Raw genomic sequence first — 19,974 nt, forward strand, 5'->3', positions numbered from 1 at the left:
GGACGAGTAAAACCAGAGAGGCGCCAGAATAAAAGAAGAAATCTTAGCACAGAGGAGTGGCTGGGAGGAAAGAGGTGAAATGAGCAGCGCTGTATCCATCTCTTCCCTTTCTCTGTTTCTCTTTGTTGTCGATTTGCTTCCCCTCTTCCGCACGTGGTCCCTGCTGACTTCATCGGCACATCTCACAAATACAAACACAGAGCTGGATATTTAACACTTCTGTGACGTCACAGTTGTGCAAACCCATGCGACAGGGAAAGATGTCCGATCAAGGTCATTTCTGCTCTTTAGTTACAGATCATGCAGGTGAAAAGCTAAAACAGATATCCATATAGAGGCTGTGTGACTGTTAATAGCTTGTCCCAAGCATGCTGTGTGAGGAATAAAGTTTACCTTTACCAGACTGTTAGAAGAAGAAAAGAATCTAAGATATGGGTACAAATTAACTGCACTGAAAGGACATGAGTGTTGCTCCTGTCCTTTCCATGTCAGAAAGAAAGCTGGTTTAAGTAAGTTTGAATGCGGCATGGTTGTTGGCACCAACAACAGCTGCACAACAGTTTCTGAGTATTTTAGAAACTGCTGATATTTCCCCACACAACAGTCTCTAGAGTTTACAGAGAATTTTCTGAAAAACAGAAAGGATCCAATGAGCAGCAGGATGTCTGGGTGAAAATGGCTTGTTGATGTCAAGAAGTCAGAGGAGAATGGCCAGATTGTGTTGAGCTGAGGCAACAGTGAAGCTGTTTGCACACTGAAAACGATGACTAGTGATCATACAAAGTGAATGACATTCCTTGAATTCAGTGGACTATGGGTGAAAAAACACTGGCAACACAGAGTGAGTGGACCTGAGATAAATTTTTCTGAACTATCAGGTGAGAGATTAAAGCGACTACCAATGAGAGCCCAGGATACTGTTGACTGACGTGTGACTTCGTAGTCGAGGGTCAATACTAGTCAACTGGAGCCTGGAAACTTTGCAAGCAACCAGCTGTCAGCTTCAAACAATGCAAAACAACCTAACTGCATCTGTTTTTTAACGCCGCAAATCAAATAACCACCTGTTACGACCAAGCTATAGAAGAGCACACATAAATGCATAACACATTGAATGTTGAAGCAGATAAGCTACAGCAACAGAAGACCAGACTGGATGGCACACCTGTCAATTAACAACAGGAAACTGAGGGTATAATTCACACAGGCTCACCAGAACTGGACAACAGATGATTGGAAATATGTTGCCTGATTTGAGGAATCTTAATTTCTGCTGTAACATTTATATACTGGCGTCAGAATTGGGTGTAAACAACGTGAAAGAACAGATCCATCCCACGTTGTATCAACGGCTGAGGATAGTGGTGGCGGTGTAATGGTGTGGGACATGGTTTCTTGTAACACTTTGAGCCGAGCATCATTTAAACACCACAGCATACCTGATTATTGTTGCTGATCAAGTCAAGGATTGGGTTTCGATTACATTTTTTACATTAATACTCAACTAAATAACAACCGTAAGAACACATCTAGCTCTCATACGGCATTTTAATGGGTATGACAAAAAATGGCTATTATTCATAAAGTTATAGTCATATAAAGAAATTAATTCAACTGTTTCAATTTTCTAAGTTTCACCAGCAGTGACAGCCAACACCACCGTGTGACACCCTGTCTTGTTGGTCAGTGTTTTATTCACACACAGATACACAGCAGGAACACAAGTACGCATGTGTCTTGTTGCGCTCACGAGGGGCAACTGTCACCACATCACATGGGTAGCATCTGACCTACAGAACACACACGCACACACACATACACACACGTTTGTTGGCTCCCTCTACTTGCCTCTGTCTTTGTCTCAATATTCCCACTTCTCTTAAAGCCCAATCCCTCCTTTCTCCCTCATTAGTTTTCATTCCCTGCGCCGCTCTTTCCTTTTCTCTATCCTTCTCTCTCCACACAGAAGTAGGGCACAGTGGCTCGACTGTTTATAGCAATGCAGCTGCAAGCGGGGAAAAGAGCAAAGAGACACATCGGGGAGAAAACAGAGAGGAGGGGAGAACACACTCAGCCCAGTTTAATATTTCTGCCCTTACAAAAAAAGAAAACACACACACCCACAGCCCTTCTGCAGACGAGCCATTTCAGCTGGTGTCAAAGTCTGTCTTTATGACCTCATGATCAGCACGATCAAGACCTCATGTAAGGCCTGCACACACAAACATACCCTTAACTGACCATAAATCAGTGGACGATTTTATTACTTTGTATCTCTGTTTAATTATTAATCTAACTGACAGGTCGTAGAAGGCATCATCTACCTTCTACGTAAGCGTAGCCTCACACAGAGACTAGCTTTTCTATTAGTATCTACATTAGATCAATTTCAATTTACCGACTTTCATTTCATTACTGGGACTGAGACAAACAAGTAGCAAATCCAATTTTACCGAAGAGAAAAGAGAAACCCTCACACTGACCGAAACCCTCCTTTAACTAGAGCAAATCTATATGTGGCAGCATGTGTGCATTCAGTTTAAGAGAAGAGATGTATTGACCTTTAACACTACTCTTTAATGTTGCGTTAAATGTTGTGACATGCTATGACCCTCCACAACAGATTGTGTGTGTGTGTTTTGATAATATTGGAGGAAGAGAGTAATAATTGCAATTCATGTCCTATGACATGCAGCAGCCCCAAAAACTACGCTGCACATTCATGCAAAACCCAAATTAACTAACAATACAGCTGCTGCAGAACAATGAGAGGGAAGGCTGCAATCAAACCACAAACTGCTCCCATAATTATCCTCTGGAGCTCATTTAATTTCATGTAAGCTGATGAAGAGCAGCCTCTTTTTGTCGCTGTCACTTAGTGGAAAATTTGTCCCCTGACTTTAACTATTTATTCATTTGAATTTTCCTTTAACCGACCGCAGATATTGTGCAACGACCCCGTGCATTAGATAACAGTGGTGCTCGAAAAACAGAAGACGCGTTAACTGGCTAATCCATGGCACATGACGATTAAACGAATGCAGAATGATAACCCAAGAGGCATTTACAAGTTATTTTAGAGCCGCCCCTCCCTCCACTCGAAAAGCGTTTTGCTTATTGTTCCCCTCAGTTGGATATTTGACCTTCACTGCGCAGCGTGACTTGCAGAGCTTGACTGTGAGATGAGCGTTTTCGTATTTGTCTGCTAAAAGGTCGAAACTTTCTTTGTGCCCAACTTGAATCTGAGTTTTAAGACGTGCACATATGGCAATGACATTGGAGCCAATTATGCCCAAAATTGTAGCTCGGCCAGCTGATACGCTGACCGCAGACCGAGAGTTTCAGTGAAATATCGGGCATCGAGTTTAAAACAATCAAATAAAAACCACAGAGTAATGAAATATTTTAGAACAGCTGTGAAGGGGGATGAGTAGATCTAACTTCAAGGAGCATTATTGAAAAAGTGCGTCAGTGTGACAGGATCTTTAGCTTCTTTAGTCCATTATGTTAAAGCAAAGCAGCAAAAGTTAATAAAAGAACATACTCATAGGTATTATGAGTATAATTTATACGATTAAATAAGAAATATAAACTTAAAGGCAAGCACAAAAGCAAAAAGCTCCTTTGCTTATTTATTTAATAACTTTATATTTATGAAAGACCACTGCTATGTAATATAATAGAGGTGGAGTAGTAAGTAGTAGTCACAGTTTAGCCCCGTTTTGTTTGGCTCGTGTGCAAAATAATGCACATGCACAAGAAATTAAGGACCTGCTTATCAGAAGCAGCAACACCGAAAACAAACAGCCAAACAAACAATAAAAAATAAACACTAATGCAAAGCCACAGAGCAGCTTTCTACAGACACGTTTTGCACAACCTATTCACAAAGTGTTTCATCTGAAGCTTAATCAGTGGCTCTGCTCGGCCACTGATTAATTACACACTGATGACACAGAATTACACAGCTGAAATAGGACCACTCGTCTACAAACGCTCAAACATACACAACACTAATCTGCACACAAATGCTGTGACATGATGCTGCTCTCTCACAGACACTCCTTGTCCATGTGTAGGTCACACACTGACATGTATGTAGCTGTGCGCACACACTCAGCTGACACAAAGCACTACGCACACACACATATACGATGTGCAGTATCTTCCTACACTGCACACATGCAGTCTTTTCCAAAAAAGCAGCACCGCTGAGTATCAATCCGATTGGTTTCTCCAACAACACACACCCACGCATGGAGACAGGAGCAGGAGGCACTTACTGATTTTCTCCTCGGCTTGGGAGAAAGGGAAGCAGCACAGTTGACCCATGGCGCCTCCTTCCCTCTCCTCCTGTTCCCCTCGCCCTACTGTTACCCCTCTTTTTCCTCAGCCCCTTGTTCTAAGCCTGACGGATGGAGGGAGAGCCCCGCTTCTCCTCCCGTCTTGCCCTCTGTGTCACTTGTTCTCCTCCCCTCCCAAAGGGCAGACAAACCCAGTGAGGATGAAAGCAACCAAACAAGAAAAACCCCCAAAAAACCCTCGCTCTCCGTCCGTGCAGCCCGAAGAAGACAGAGAAAGACAGCAGACGCTGGAAAAAAATGAACGAGTGATTCCTTGCTCTTGCTCTACTTTGCACTAACACAGGGAGGAGGGGGGTGTGTATCAGAGAGAGGGAGAGAGATAGGGAAAGAGGGAGGAGAGAGAAAGAGAAGAGAATGGGAGAGCTGGACGGTGCATGTGTAGGAGACAAAAAGACAGAACAAATAAAGAGTGATTTTGGTTTGAAGTGAGCAAAGCAGGGGAGGGGCGTGCATGAGTAAAGATAAAGAGTGCATGTGTGTGAAACTAGATGAGGACAGAGGAGGAGGGCTGCATGTATGAGCAGGCTTCAGTGAGAAGACACTGAGCGAGCCTTCGGATGTGGAAAAGGGAGCAGTGCGTATGAGGAGACGGCGGACATCGCTCTGTGTTTGTGTGTGGAGGGGTCGGGTGCCTACAAGCTCCGCCTCCTCTCGTCACTGTAGCTTGAATAATGATTGTTGAACAGCCGGCAGCTGCAGCCTGCTACTGGGTTTATCTGTGTAATTTATGAGGTCTGGAATGGAATTAGGACGTGGTGAAATAAAGAGGATAACATACATTACAGATAAAAAAAAAAAGTAAAAATTCTGGACTCAAGTGTGGATTATGACTAAAACAATAGTCAGGGCTAAACACCGACGTCCCAAGATGAGGGTCAAGGAAAGGCACATAAGGAGATTATCATCAGCTTCCTATATATATCCACTCTCTTATTGTGAAGGTTGCAGTCATTCAGATGTAATGACTAGTAATTCAGTGTGGCATTTACATCCGGGATCTCAATGAGCCTGACTGGGGGTGCTGAGCTGTTAATGTCTTCTTTTTAACATCTTTACAGCAAGTTAGTTGGCAATAAGTGATTTTCAAATGCTAAACAAAAAATGGTTTGGAAAAAAAAGCTTGTCATGGTTTCTCAATTTTTGCAGGTAAATATTTGCTCTATTTTGTTTGTTGTCTGGTGACAGTTGTCTTAATTTTTTTGCTATTATTTGTAAAATCAGGTAAATGCGCTCTAGACGACATAGACTACTCCTTATTATTAGAGATGCAATCGATCATTATCCAACCTGGATATAAATTTAATTGGAAATAAGCATGTCAATTACTGGAAATGCAGATAGGGCTGGGCCATACTGGCAGGCATGTCTGACAGCGAGAGCAGTGTTAGCACCTAAAAACTAAAGAAAATCCAACAAAGCACAGTTCTTTGTAAATGATGCAGGAAAACTGATCCTGCTAACAGTGGAAACAACAAACGTTTCACCATTTGAGGTTAAAGCACATCACCGAGTACAGCCAGACCGAATCCACATGAGGAAGACTAGGGCTAGACCCAAAACACAAAATATTTTCTAATTTTATATTTTATTACACAATACTGTGTAGTTCCTGAAGAGTTACAAGAATGATCTACATTTCTGTTAAACTGGTGTGTCAGGCAGTCAAAATTTCAAAGGAAACCACTTCTTAGGCTTTTTTGTGCTCACATGTAGGGCTGAGTATTGTCACTGATTTCTAGAATCGATTCGATTCAGATTCACAAGGTCCCGATTCGATTCAATTGAATTAGATTTGAATCTGGTAAATTTTGCCTAAGACTAGTGCTGGGCAATATGGAAGAAATATTTATCACGATATGAATTATTTTATATCACGATAACGATATATATCACAATATACCACCTGACCTGTGGTCATATGGAAAGTACGCAGTCTGTAAACAGCGAGCGCAGAGGGTGCAGTCTTTGTTAATGAAATGGATGGTTATGCTCATGTAGGGCTGCGTATCTCTGCTCGTTCATAGGTCAGTCGTCAAAGCATAATGCACAACACTGCAAACATCCTTCTCTACTTTGGCCCGGCATGCGTCATATAAGCGAGGCAACTCGACTTTACTGAAGTGCTTACGACCGGGCATAACGTACCTCAGATCAAGGACTTTGACGAGGTCACGAAAGCTGTCCTTCTCAACTACATAAACAGGGGCCATGAATTTACAAATGTAACGCGAGACGGCTCCTGTGGTTTGTTTATGGCGCTTGGACGTTTTCTCATAAGAGCCTTGTGTGAAAGACTGCTGTATCTTCGGCTGGCTATAGTTTTTCTTTTCCCAACTTGCTGCAAAAAAACAGCATGTACATCAAAATAAACGATTTCCAACAGTGTAATTTGAGTTCTAAGCATCCAAGAAATGATACAGAAAAGCATAAAGTCAAACATAACTTTTAAAAACACCAGTATAGGCTTATAAGGCCCTGAAGGTTAAAAACAAAACAAATCTACATTTTCCGCAAAAATGACGTCACTTCCGGTTCCGGGCAGGTAATGGCGGACATGCGATAGTTCACGCTGACCAACAACAACACTTCCAACATAGGAAGTGTTATGAAAAGCTGATCGGAAAAGCGTGTTTCTAGAATATTATGTTTTTGTTGCTGCAAGTGCTTTTTATGCAATTTTTGCAAAGCTATATGTGGAAGGAAACCGTGACCTAGGACAAGCTGGTAGCATAAGATTGAAATGGCCTGTATTTGTATGGCACTTTTCTAGTCCCTAAGGACCCCAAAGCACTTTACACATTCAGTCATCCACCCATTCACACACACATTCACACACTGGTGATGGCAAGCTACACTGTAGCCACAGCCGCCCTGGGTCGCACTGACAGAGGCGAGGCTGCCGGACACCGGCGCCACCGGGCCCTCTGACCACCACCAGTAGGCAACGGGTGAAGAGTCTTGCCCGAGGACACAACGACCAAGACTGTCCAAGCCGGGGCTCGAACCGGCAACCTTCCGATTACAAGGCGAACTCCACGATCGCCCCAAGATGTAAGTAGAACTCCTCCGGTTTCATATGCAAAAAAAATTATTGCCCTAGCTTACATGGTTCCAGTTATACAGGGATTTAAAAATAATTAGGCAAAACGGAGCGTGCCCACTCCGACCGGCTTTAAAGTGTTAATGATATATTTTATGTAATAATTTATAAAATTAGGTTAGAAACGATAGAAGACAAATGGCACGATAGACACTTTTCTATCGTCCACACGATATATATCGTCCTATTGCCCAGCTCTACCTAAGACAGTTAGAAATATTATAATTCTGATCATTTATCAGTACTGACACTTGTGAGACTTCATCAGAGGTGTAAGCATCACAGCAGATGCCTTCGTATCAAAGTAACTGAGGATAAAACAGAAAAATATGAAGGAGATTTTCCTGGCCTGGCTTTTTATAGCAGATAACCTTAAAAATATTCTGCAGTAGAACAAAAACGGAAGAAAACATGACTCAGCATATGAACATTACCTGATGCTGCTGAAGCGAAGTTACAGAGGTTTTATTAGAGACGCTGCTAAGCATTTTGCAATTTGTCATAATTTTAAAAAGTTTGAATTTCTGCTGTTCAATACTGAAGAAATGTAAACTAACTTAGGTAGTGTTTCATCATTGACAGTAACTCTTTAACTGGAGAAGATGTACTATTACGTGTACTATTGAGATTTCTTTTTCCATTTCTTTCCTATGCCAGCATTTCCATGCTATTATGGTTAAGACTTTTGGCCTTTCAGACACTTATTAATATTTATATTCCTTATAAATGGTAAAAACATCATTTTTACATTACTATGTATAGATTTCCTGTTTCTTCTATACTAAAAAATGTATTGAACTGAGGTGCATGCAGATTTATGTGCCGTGACATCTGTTAGGAGTGATAAGTGAAAAGTATCGTCTGTGAATTGATTGGTTTCTTGTGCTTATCTTTAACGAGTACATCTCTTGGTCTTGGCTTAATCCAGCTCGATGATGTCAGCAGGTTTTTCAATATTTATAAAAAGAAAGCTGCTCGACAGCGATGATGTAATGTGCATTATGGTGCCTAAAAATGCAGATGTTCCTGCTCCTCTTTCAGGTGAGCGTGAGGTCCTACATTCAAAGGCACTGACCTCAAAGAAGGATCGCAGATGGAGCTCAGGCATTGCAGGCATTGCAACTATTCCAGCAAAGAAAAAAAATGTTTTGCTTCATCCATCTGTGAAAATGGATTATGATAATGACCAACAGAGTCAAAACAGACCATCAGATTGTGCCTGTTTTAATGAAGTTGTTCTCAGGGCACAAAACACAAAATATGGACGCGCATGATCCCTGTAACACTTTCTCTGTGGAAACTCACACCTAAATCAAAACGGTGGGCTGCTGAAGAAATTATATCCACGTACGTATATCCCACTTTCTAGCTCTGCAAGCCAACATGCAATCTGCAAAAAGTAGAGAAGCAAGGATCAATTTTACATGAGGATGGTGATGAGAACTGGGCCTCCAGGTATAAGGCAGAGACCAAACAGCTGTAATCAAGGTAAGATTACAACCAGGAGCACGAGTATCACGCTGCATGATCTGTGCTGTGTGCCAGTACGTGTGTTATGTATCTTTTAAGCCTTGCCAACACAATCCTTGTTCACCACCAGCTTCACCTGCCAGATTTTCCTTTCTACAACTTCACCCTATACTCCACAATGAAATTAAAGTTAAAGAGTTGTTTGTTTAAAATAAGGAAACCGATTCAGTGTGCACCACAGATCCAGAAACCATCCAGAGGTGCACAAGGAGTCTATTTTCAGAGGTACATCAGACAAATTTAAATAAGGTGAGTGAGGAGCCTCATTCTCCCTAAACTTAAGGTCTCAACTGGATGGGTCAAACACCAACACCTCCCCTTGCATGTTTTCAAGTTGCAATACCACTCTGTGGTTAGTTAGTAAGTGTTTGAAATCACGTGCGCATCTTCCATGGAAACTACAGGTGACCATGAAAATCTATAAACATTTTTCTCCAGCAACCGGAGGCTGCCAGGGCCTCACCAACTGTTCTGTTGGTCTTCACGGCTGTGGCTTCCATATTCAAAGAATTTTTGATTTTGTTTTTCAGTCTTATGTCAATGTAACTTACATCAATATGGGGAAAAAAAAAAACAACAAAAGCAAAGTCAAATTACAGGCAAACAAGTGTTAAGCTAAAATTTCTAGCCGTCTTTGTTGGAAGCACTTTGCTGCTACGCAGACGACTGTGTGAAACAATGAGGATTCATGAAGGAGAGTGATTACACACACGACACACGACTTATAAAAACATAAGGGTGCATTCAAGTGTCTCAACAACTCCCTTCAGAAGCTCTGAAGGGAGTTGAGTAATAAATTACTCTCCACCAGTTCCAGGGACGTGTTTTTCTAGCTGCAAGTGATTGTTAAAAGCACACCTCTACCCTCCAGCATTAATGGTGGATTACACACAAGAGCTAAGGGTAAGGGGAGATGTGTTAAAGGAAACACACACACACACACACACACACACACACACACACACACACACACACACACACACACACACACACACACGTAAACCATGTGCATTGTGGAGCTTTATAAGCTGAGCTCAGCTGCATAAGTAGACAGTGGAGCCCTTTTTCTATCAGAAGAATTCAGCTCACAGCTGCCACGTTTCACACAAACACACTCGCAGCTGTGAGGAGGTGTTTTTATTGATTTGCCTTGATTTCTATTGAGTATCAGTTACACCATAACAATACAGTATGTGTACACGCAACGCTTGGTATTGATTTTGGGCTTTTTAATGTCAGATGTTCAGGGTTAGCTACAGGGTTACTTATGCAAACAAAAAGCGATGTGAGGACGTTTTATCCCAGAAGAACACATTTATTCTCCGCATGTTAAACCATAAAAACAGTTGGGGTTATTGGTGGTATCTTAAGTACTCTTCCATTTAAGCCTCACAGTGCACACACAGCGATAGCTAAAAAAAAGAAAAGAAAAAGACACAGTGTGGACTTTGTTTAGCTGATCTGAACTCATGGTGCCTCAGCACTTTGTCACAAGACAGGTTATGCACACAAAGCAAACAAGACAACTGCATACTTTAGATAACCGAGCCCTATTGAGAGCCTGTTGTTATCAATGCTATGTGATTATCTATACACGTGCCCACAGTTATGTAAGACTGTGTAACACACCTGGCATTTCAATAAAATCAACCAATACTTATTTATGTAGCATTACTATAAACATTTGGTCACATAATTTGGCATTTCAAATACGTAAATCAAACCAACACCTCTCCATCTATTCAGTATGAACAAACTGAAAGTTATCTTATTGCTGCTAAGGTAAACTAAAGCTACAGGAAGGTAAATTATAAATCATCTTTCACTGCAAAGAAGATGAGAACTATTCAGCACAGAGGTGCAGATTTACAGATTACTGCTCTCCTGGCGCGGTCGCCACGAGGTAGGATTTTTACCATAAAAACTCAAACTACTTATCAACCTAAAAAGGAAAAAAAAAAAAAGATTACTCATCTGCATTGCACATTTCAGCCAAGACTGAACACAAAACCAAATGGGCTTTTTAGTGGATAATGTGGTCTTTCCACAGTACCGACAGATGAGGTTTTTCTAATTGTCTGTTTTATTTAGACAGAAAACACCACATAAATTCACTTTACTTTGGCTGCTATAATGTAGCCTGTTTGCTCGTCTAAAGTAGCACATCCCTCTCCCACACACGGGCCTTGTTATGATGTTCGATTGTTTGTTGTGTTGAATCAATTTGGTGAAACTAATGTAAAGTAGCATTTTTCACGTGCTCGCTCCATCAGCGTTCACTCACACTCCAATAAACAAACTGTCCATTGAGCTGGGATCTGTATTTACTCATTCACAGGCTGGTGGAGCTTCTTTCACTCAATCATACAATACTACTATGTGAAACCCTCAGGCTGTTTGCAAATGTCATTTTGGTAATGTTTTTTCCCCCAAAGTAACATGTAGTAACATGGTTCTGGCAATTGGATATGCACCAGAAAGACATAAATTATGGTAAGTATTATGGTAATATCTAGGTAAGTAACACAATTCTCTTTTGTATTTTAATCTTGAATATTTCACAAGTACACATGCATATGAAGAAATCAGCAGCCTGGTGTTGTTGGATTGAATCAAACATCATGTCCCAGAGGTGTTCTATTGCAATCAGTGGTATCAATTCCTTCATTCTCCAGGAACTATCTACATATTCTTGCCAAATAAAGCCAGACATTGTAGAGCACCAAGATGAAGCCAGGTTAGAATCTGACAGAAGGCCCAAGGATTCCATCCTGATACCTAATGGCAGGCAGGGTGCCGTTGCCTAGGCTGTGGAGGAATGTGCGTCCCTAAATGGACATGCTTCACCAGACCATCACTGACCCACCACCAAACCGGTCATGCTGAACGATGTTACAGTCTCCAAACGCTTTCTCGTCTGTCACATGTGCTCAGCGTGAACCTTCTCTCATTTGTGAAAAGCACAGGACGCCAGTGGTCGACCTGCCAGGTCTGGTATTCTGTGGCAAACAGGCTTGACACAGCCAGGTTCACTAGCGGACATTCAGACATCAGTCCACCCTCATGAAGTCTGTTTCTGATTGTCTGGTCAGAGAGATGTCCACCAGTGTCCTGCAGATCATTTTGTAGTTCTAGCAGTGCTCATCCTGTTCCTCCTTTCACAAAGGAGCAGATACTGGTCCTGTTGATGGGTTAAGAACTTTTCGCAGCCTTGTCCAGTTCTCCTCGACTAACTGCCTGTGTTCTGGCACCTCTCCGTGCTCTTGAGACTCCATGCTTATGGAGTAATGATGTGTCATCCTGGAGGAGATTGACTACCTGTACAGCCTCTGCAGGGTCCCGGGATCACCTCATGCTACCAGTAGTCACACTGACCCTAGCCAAATGCAAAACAGGTGAAAAACAGTCAGAAAAGATGAGAAAGGAAAAAAAATTGTCAGTGGCCTCCACCTGTAAAACCAATTCTGTTCCTGTTTCTCCAACTTGATTAAGTAGATTTGTATCTGAGACATTTAATTGACTTGATGCTAAACTCTGATTAAAAAGCATTCTTTTAATTTTTTTTGAAAGCCACTACCCAGTTGTGCATCTTTTGCCAGTCCCTCTTGTCATTGCAGTGTCTCCTTAGCTCGACCGAGCCTCCTCCACCTCGCCTTTTAAATCAAGCTTCAATTCGGTTGTCTGTTTAATGTCATCTTCACTCACATCTCCAATTTTTTCTCACCATCTGTCTGGCCTACCTATCTGCCCTTTCCATCCGCACGATCTATTTAATTCTACTGATTGTGCAAGCCCGTTCCTCTCTCCTCTGCCTTTCCATTCTCTTCCCACACTCATTTATCGTTCTCGATTAATCTCACTTATTTCTTGCTCTCTCCTTTTCAATCTCTTTCTGCTGTGCTTCCATCCTCCCATCTATTTGGCCGGATTATTTGATTCCTTTCTCCTTCTCTATTCTCATCTCCTTTATCTTGCTCCAACACACCTGCTATCCTCTTAGCGTTCACTACTGCAAATTGTCAGGTGCTTATAGTTTGCTGCGCTCCCTACAGATTCAGATGTCGACCTGAGATAACATACCTGTGTGCCGCACATAAGCTTTACCGTTCTTTTTTAACATCTGAAAAATTCCTGGCAGGGCCTGCTTGATGCTGGAGCCTTGTTATCTGGTATAATGTGTAATTCCAGGATCATAGTACATGATATTTTTTTCTTTCAAGATGTCAGATACAGCAGTGAGAGTCAAGAAACTGCTACTTGGCCATGAGACAAGACTAGACCCTCATACGACAGCTTGGATTTTCATAGTGTGCATGAAGGACAAAGGTGATTGTGAAGGGGGTGTTAATCATGGCAGCACTGTCAACGTCCGCGCTCTTCCTCGTCAACATATTCTCATGGTATTCGTCGGGACTATGACACTCTGCAGAATTTGTCAGACTAGCTGAGAAAATGATGTTGTTCCCAGATGATGGACAGTTGTCTTATAGTTTACTTCTAGTAGTAACACAGCATGCAATAAAACAAGCATCTGTTTTACTGTTCTGCGATCATTGGACTAATATTGTGTAATCTGACTGTGTACAATGCCTGATTTAAATCGGGCTGAACTCCCCTTCAAGGTCAACCTCAGTAGTCCCTATGGTTCAGCTTTAGCATTGCTCGTTCGCTGCCTTTAAACTTCCTCTTTGATTAATAGTCGTTTTTCTCCAGTGTGTCAAACTGGTGATCCTTTAACTGGATTTTTATTTCAGGGGAACTTGAAGAGAGGTAAATCTGGCGAGTCGATGGTATTCTTCTAGGTTCCCACCAGTGTTGGTCAAGTTACTTGAAAAAAGTAATCAGTAACTAATTACTGATTACTTCCTCAAAAAAGTAATCCCGTTACTTTACTGATTAATTATTTTCAAAAGTAATTAATTACTTAGTTACTTAGCTACTTTTTAAAAACACGATTTACAACCTGAATAGGTAATAAAGCGATAGATCTGTCAGCCCAATTCTACTTTTTCTACATAATCCATCATACAAAATGGAATCAAATGGAAATGTCTCTTTTTTAAACTTGTTTTATCAGTTTTAATCTTTTAACTTTATGCATCAAGCAAAAATTAAATTATATGCAACATTCTCTGACTTGAAGAAAGTAGTTTAACATTTAAACCTATTTTCTGCACATTCCAGCGCATAAAATAAAATATTTTTGCGTTTACTATCCACTCTGCCATAGCTCGGCTACAGACTCAGCACCCGAGTGCCTTTATTGTGATCTCGGGTGACTTCAACCATGTATCACTGGACAATACACTACCAACATTCAAACAATATGTGGACTGTCCCACCAGGGGAGAGAAAACTTTAGACTTACTGTATGCTAACGTCAAGGATGCATACAGCTCCTCCTCCCTCCCCCCACTTGGTAGGTCAGATCATAACCTGATTCACCTCACCCCCCGCTATGTGCCAATTGTGAGGAGGGAACCTGTGACCACCAGGACTGTTAGGAGGTGGTCAGAGGAGGCAATAGCGGAACTACAGGGCTGTTTCGAGGTGACCGACTGGGAAACACTCTGTGAGCCTCACGCCGAGGACATCAATGGGCTTACTGAGTGTATCACAGGCTACATAACTTTCTGCACCGACTCCATTGTTCCAGCTCAGACTGTTCATTGTTACCCAAATAACAAGCCGTGGGTGACTAAGGACATCAAAGCCCTCCTCAACAACAAGAAGAGGGCTTTCAGAGGGGGCAACAAAGAGGAGGTGAGGAAGATCCAGGTGTTACTAAAGGACAAGATCAGAGAGGCTAAGGACAATTACAGGAGGAAGCTGGAGTGGAAACTCCAGCAGAACAGCATGAGAGAGGTGTGGAGGGGCATGAAGACCATCACTGGATTCAGGCCAACCAACAGCAGGGGAGCTGAGGGAGGTGAGAATAGAGCCGACGAGTTGAATCTGTTTTTCAATAGATTCGACACCACAGTGTCTGCTCCCACCCCCACAACCTCACCTGCAGTCAGCCTGGAATCCAGAGCCACACCACTGTGCCAGCCTCTCTCTTCACATGTTGCCTCCTGTGAGATTCCTGACACCCCTCCCCCACCCATCACCTTCACTCAATACCAGGTTGAGATGCAAATGAGGAGACTTCACTCAGGCAAGTCTGCTGGACCAGACGGAGTGAGTCCCCTTGTCCTCAAGACCTGTGCCCCCCAGCTGTGTGGAGTCTTTCATAAACTGTTTATGCTGAGTCTGAGTCTGCAGAGGGTCCCGGTGGTGTGGAAGACATCATGCCTCGTCCCTGTACCAAAGACGCCACGTCCCAGTGGCCCCCAGGATTACAGGCCCGTGGCACTGACCTCCCACATCATGAAGACCCTGGAAAGGCTCATCCTGGACCAGCTGCGACCTATAGTAAGACCACATCTGGATCCCCTTCAGTTCGCTTATCAGCCTCGTCTCGGAACAGAGGACGCCATCATCTACCTGCTCAATCGTGTCTACACCCATCTGGACCAGCCGGCGAGCACTGTGAGGGTCATGTTTTTTGACTTTTCCAGTGCTTTCAACACCATCAGGCCGACCCTCCTGGGTGATAAGTTAGCAGCGATGCAGGTGGATGCTTCTCTGGTGTCCTGGATTGTTGATTACCTGACAGGAAGACCACAATATGTACGTCTCCCACAGTGTGTGTCTGACAAGGTGATTAGCAACACAGGGGCACCACAGGGGACTGTCCTCTCCCCCTTCCTCTTCACCCTCTACACCACAGACTTCAGCCACTGCACAGAGACCTGCCATCTTCAGAAGTTTCCTGATGACTCTGCGGTGGTTGGATGCATCAGCAGGGATGATGAGACAGAGTACCGGGCTGTGGTCGACTCCTTTGTCACGTGGTGTGAGCAGAATCATCTGCAGCTCAACGTGGCAAAGACCAAGGAACTGATCGTGGACTTCAGGAAGACCAGGAAACACTTGACCCCTGTTTCAATCCAGGGGGTCAGTGTTGACATTGTGGAGGACTATAAATACCTTGGAGTACACATTGACAATAAACTGGACTGGGCTAAAAACACCACAGCACTTTACAGGAAGGGCCAGAGTCGTCTCTATTTTTTGAGGCGACTGAGGTCCTTCAACATCTGCCAGAAAATGCTGAGGATTTTCTATGAGTCTGTGGTGGCCAGTGCGATCCTCTATGCTGTTGCATGCTGGGGGAGCAGGCTGAGGGTCGCAGATGCCAACAGACTTAATAAACTGATCCGTAAGGCCAGCAATGTTGTGGGGATGGAGCTGGACTCCCTCAAGGTGGTGTCGGAGAGGCGGATGCTGTCCAAGATAAAGACAATGTTGGATAACACCTCCCACCCACTCCATGACATGTTGGTCAGTCACAGGAGCTCGTTCAGTGAGAGACTGAGATTACCGAAAAGCACCACTGAACGACACAGGAAATCATTCCTGCCTGTGGCCATCTCCCTGTACAACGCATCCACTTAACACACTGTTTGCTGCTACAGCTACACATGTTTCTTTTCCAACTATTTATTTATAAGTGACTTATGTATGTATGTATGTATATATATGTATATATTGTACTATTCTTAGTTAGCGTATTGTCTGTCTTGTCTTAATGTTGGTTTAAAATGGAGCACTGTAACAAAAAATAATTTCCCCCAGGGATCAATAAAGTATTCTGATTCTGATTTTCAAATAGATGCAAGTAAAACACAGCAGAATATAAATATTTTCACCTGTAAAGCAGGAGTGGGGTAGGCGGAGGTGTGCTCTGGTGCAGGTGTGCCACAGCGGTCAGGTGAAGAATCCGCGAGTTTCTCTGTGAATTTCCCATTAACTTTTACTCGTGCACCATAGAGAGCATCCTGGCGGGAAACATCTTAACCTGGTTCGGGAACAGCACCATGCAGGACAGACGAGCTCTAGAGAGGGTTGTGCGGTCAGCTGAGCGCACCATCCGCTCCGAGCTCCCTGACCTGCACTCAATCTACAGCAGGCGGTGCTGGACCAAGGCCAGGAAGATCGTGAAGGACCTCAGCCATCCCAACAACGGACTGTTCTCTCTGCTGAGGTCAGGAAAGCGATTCCGCTCCCTGAAGACCAACACAGAGAGACTGAGGAGGAGCTTCTTCCCGCAGGCGATACGGTCTCTCAATCACACCACCACACAGTACTGACCCACACATACAGTTCTTACACACACACTGGACTTTCTGGACTTTGGTTTTGCACAACACTGGTCACTATATTTTTCATTTCCGGTTAATACTTGTACAGCTGCTGTTATTGTGTATATATTTATTTATATTTAGATTTCTTCATACATTCTTATATAGTTCTATATTGTGTATTTTGTTGTACAGTTATTTTATTTTCAACTTTAATTTATATATTTATCTTTATCTTATTCTTCCCAGTTAAATTTACCCTTCATTCTAATTTGTGTTGTACAGTTATTTCATTTTTAACCTTAATTTATATTTTATTCCTTCCTAGTTAAATTTACCCTTTTTAATTTTTCATATTTATTTCCTATCTTATTCATAGCCTTTTCCTTTTTTGTTTTCTTTAGGTCACGAGCAGTTGTCCAAGCATTTCACTACATATCGTACTGTGTATGACTGTGTACGTGACAAATAAAAATTTGAATTTGAATTTAAGTCGTTGCGCACTCGGAGCTTGTTTAGGGGTTTTTTCGGTGTAAAAAGAAGTTTTCTTCCCACGCACAACGGACACTAATGTTTTTGTCACTTTTTATGGAATCAAACTCAAAGTAAGGTCAGTACTTCCACGTTTTAAACGCTGCACGCTCATACTCTCTCCCGTACTCGATATATGATCCATTGTTGATCTGCACACAGCTGTTGTCACGAACGTCGCACTCGCTTACGTCACTGTCATGAGACATTCTTGCAAAAAAAAAAAATCACGGTTTTAGTAACGCAGTGTTCCTACGGGAAAGTAACGGTAATCTAATTACCGTTTTTGCAATAGTAATCCCTTACTTTACTCGTTACTTGAAAAAAGTAATCAGATTACAGTAACGCGTTACTCTCCAAGTAATGCGTTACTGCCCATCTCTGGTTCCCACTGCAAGGTTTACATGCTTCAAGACATTTTCATCCTAGGGAACAAATTCACAGAGCACAACTTAAATTGTGGCACAACTTGGTGTCGCTGGATTGACTGCGATTGAACTGTGGACCTCAACTGAAACATGCTGGGTCAAAGCCAGAGACCCACTTTGCCACACAAAAATCAGGTCAGCTTGAAGGAGAAGTTTCACACCAATAGTTTGCTTACTCTGGTCCGAATCAGTTGATAAGTTTGGAAACTTGTAGCTTTTCCCTGTGACTTGGTTTCTTTTCACAGAGAAAAATCCAAGTGATCTCCACGCGAACCTAAAGGCGTCACTACAAACAATGTGTGAATGTTCAATCGGCTTATTGGCCAGATGTGTTGTTTACATTTTTATTTTTGTACAATTATGTTTTCCTCCCTTGTAAACACAGAGTTACTTAAGTATAAATTATGCTGGTCACACCAAAATTGGCAATACCTCTGTTTTATGAGATGGCGCTATATAGCACTAAATCGAAGGCCTTACACAGATGCTCCAGTATAACAGACACTCATATCTTCCCTTCTTACAAGGAATTACAGAGGAGGAGGCGTGTACAGGAAGAGAGGTAGTCTATATTAAATTAAATCAATTATTAGAAACAGAGCCAGGCGGATGTGCCAATATTACCACACGGGAAGACTTAAGCATTAACAGTGAGAGCCTTTAGTATAATTAAGGCTTGTTTGTTTTTACTGTTTTATTTCCCTAGCGTACCCATAATTGTTGTGCTTCCAGTCAAATAAGGACACTGATCACTGCTTTTAAAGCAGTAGCGACAGCCATAAAAACGCAACTTGTAACAAAAGATGAGAAAGAAGGGGAGGAAATCTAAATTATCTGCTTAGTGCCATCAAACAATGAACCACTACCCAAGTAATTCCAAAAAAAGCATTTTTCCATGGTCCCTGCACTCGAATGTTTGGCATGTGTCTTTCAACAAATGCAAGGCAGATAAGATTCAGCGGACCTACCCGTCCTTGTGGCTTCTACAAACCAGAGGAGTAAAAAATAAATAAATAAATAAATAATAATAATAATCCATCCAACGAAACTCTTAAATGTTCAAAACATCAGCGGTCCCTGAATGCCGTTAAACTCTTTACAGCTCAATTTTCATCCTTTAAATATTGTAAACCCCTGATTCAATATTTCTCCAGAGAGAAATTAGCCCACTTACACTCAAATTAACAAAACTGCGTCATCAGTCTGTGTAGCTGCTGAGTGGAAAACGAGCACTGCCAAAGAGTTACTTCATAGAAGAAAAAAAAAACATGCAGCACAGTCTGTACAGAAGTGAGTAACCTTATCTTAACAAAACAGCAAAGGGTCAGTGAGCAACAAAGCACCTTCTTGAGTCAATGTGCACGCAGTCCCACAGTGCTGCTGAGCACTTCTAGTCTGTGCATGCCTGTTAATAAGCATTTACACCCATTTATTTGGGTGTCTGTACATAAAGCTGAATACTGTAAATACCAAAAGGTCCCGAGTTGACCTAGACCTATTATTCTACCTCCACAGACACAGACTGGAAATAATACACTGACCATCTCCTATGTAAGGCTGCTTTTATTATAGGCTCGACTTCCCTTGGCTGTAACTACATATTAATGGGAAACTGTTCTACCTCTAGGGGGGGATTAAAAAAAAAAAATCAGGATAAGTATAACAGTTTAAATGTTCCAGGCACATTTTGTAGTGACATCACGAGTGATGAGGACACTTTTCAACACACGCACACAGACTTCTTTCATTGTTTTGACTCCGTGGCTTAAATTTATGTCACATTCCAACAGGCCAGCGAGTGGAAAGCGAACGAGAAGAGACTCAAGTGTTTTTTG

At 42.3% G+C, this 19,974-nt stretch overlaps 1 protein-coding gene across 3 annotated transcripts in view; it reads right to left on the bottom strand.

Annotated features, from left to right (window-relative positions):
- akap7 (A kinase (PRKA) anchor protein 7) overlaps nt 1–19,974 on the bottom strand; it is a 48,111-nt gene that overhangs the window by 13,648 nt on the left and 14,489 nt on the right. Inside the window, exon 10 of one of the 3 annotated variants that reach the window (XM_085431563.1) lies at nt 10,150–12,370. The exons of the other annotated variants lie outside the window; for them this stretch is intronic. Within the exon in view, the coding sequence (XP_085287689.1) occupies nt 12,360–12,370 (11 nt within the window). The 3' untranslated portion in view covers nt 10,150–12,359. Of the gene's footprint in view, nt 1–10,149; nt 12,371–19,974 lie in introns of those variants that run through there. 3 annotated transcript variants of the gene reach the window in all.

The sequence above is a fragment of the Copadichromis virginalis genome, linkage group LG15, assembly GCF_057382275.1.
Source record: "Copadichromis virginalis isolate Kocher_CV1m ecotype Utaka linkage group LG15, C_Virginalis_male_GT1.1, whole genome shotgun sequence".
Classification (NCBI taxonomy): domain Eukaryota; kingdom Metazoa; phylum Chordata; class Actinopteri; order Cichliformes; family Cichlidae; genus Copadichromis; species Copadichromis virginalis.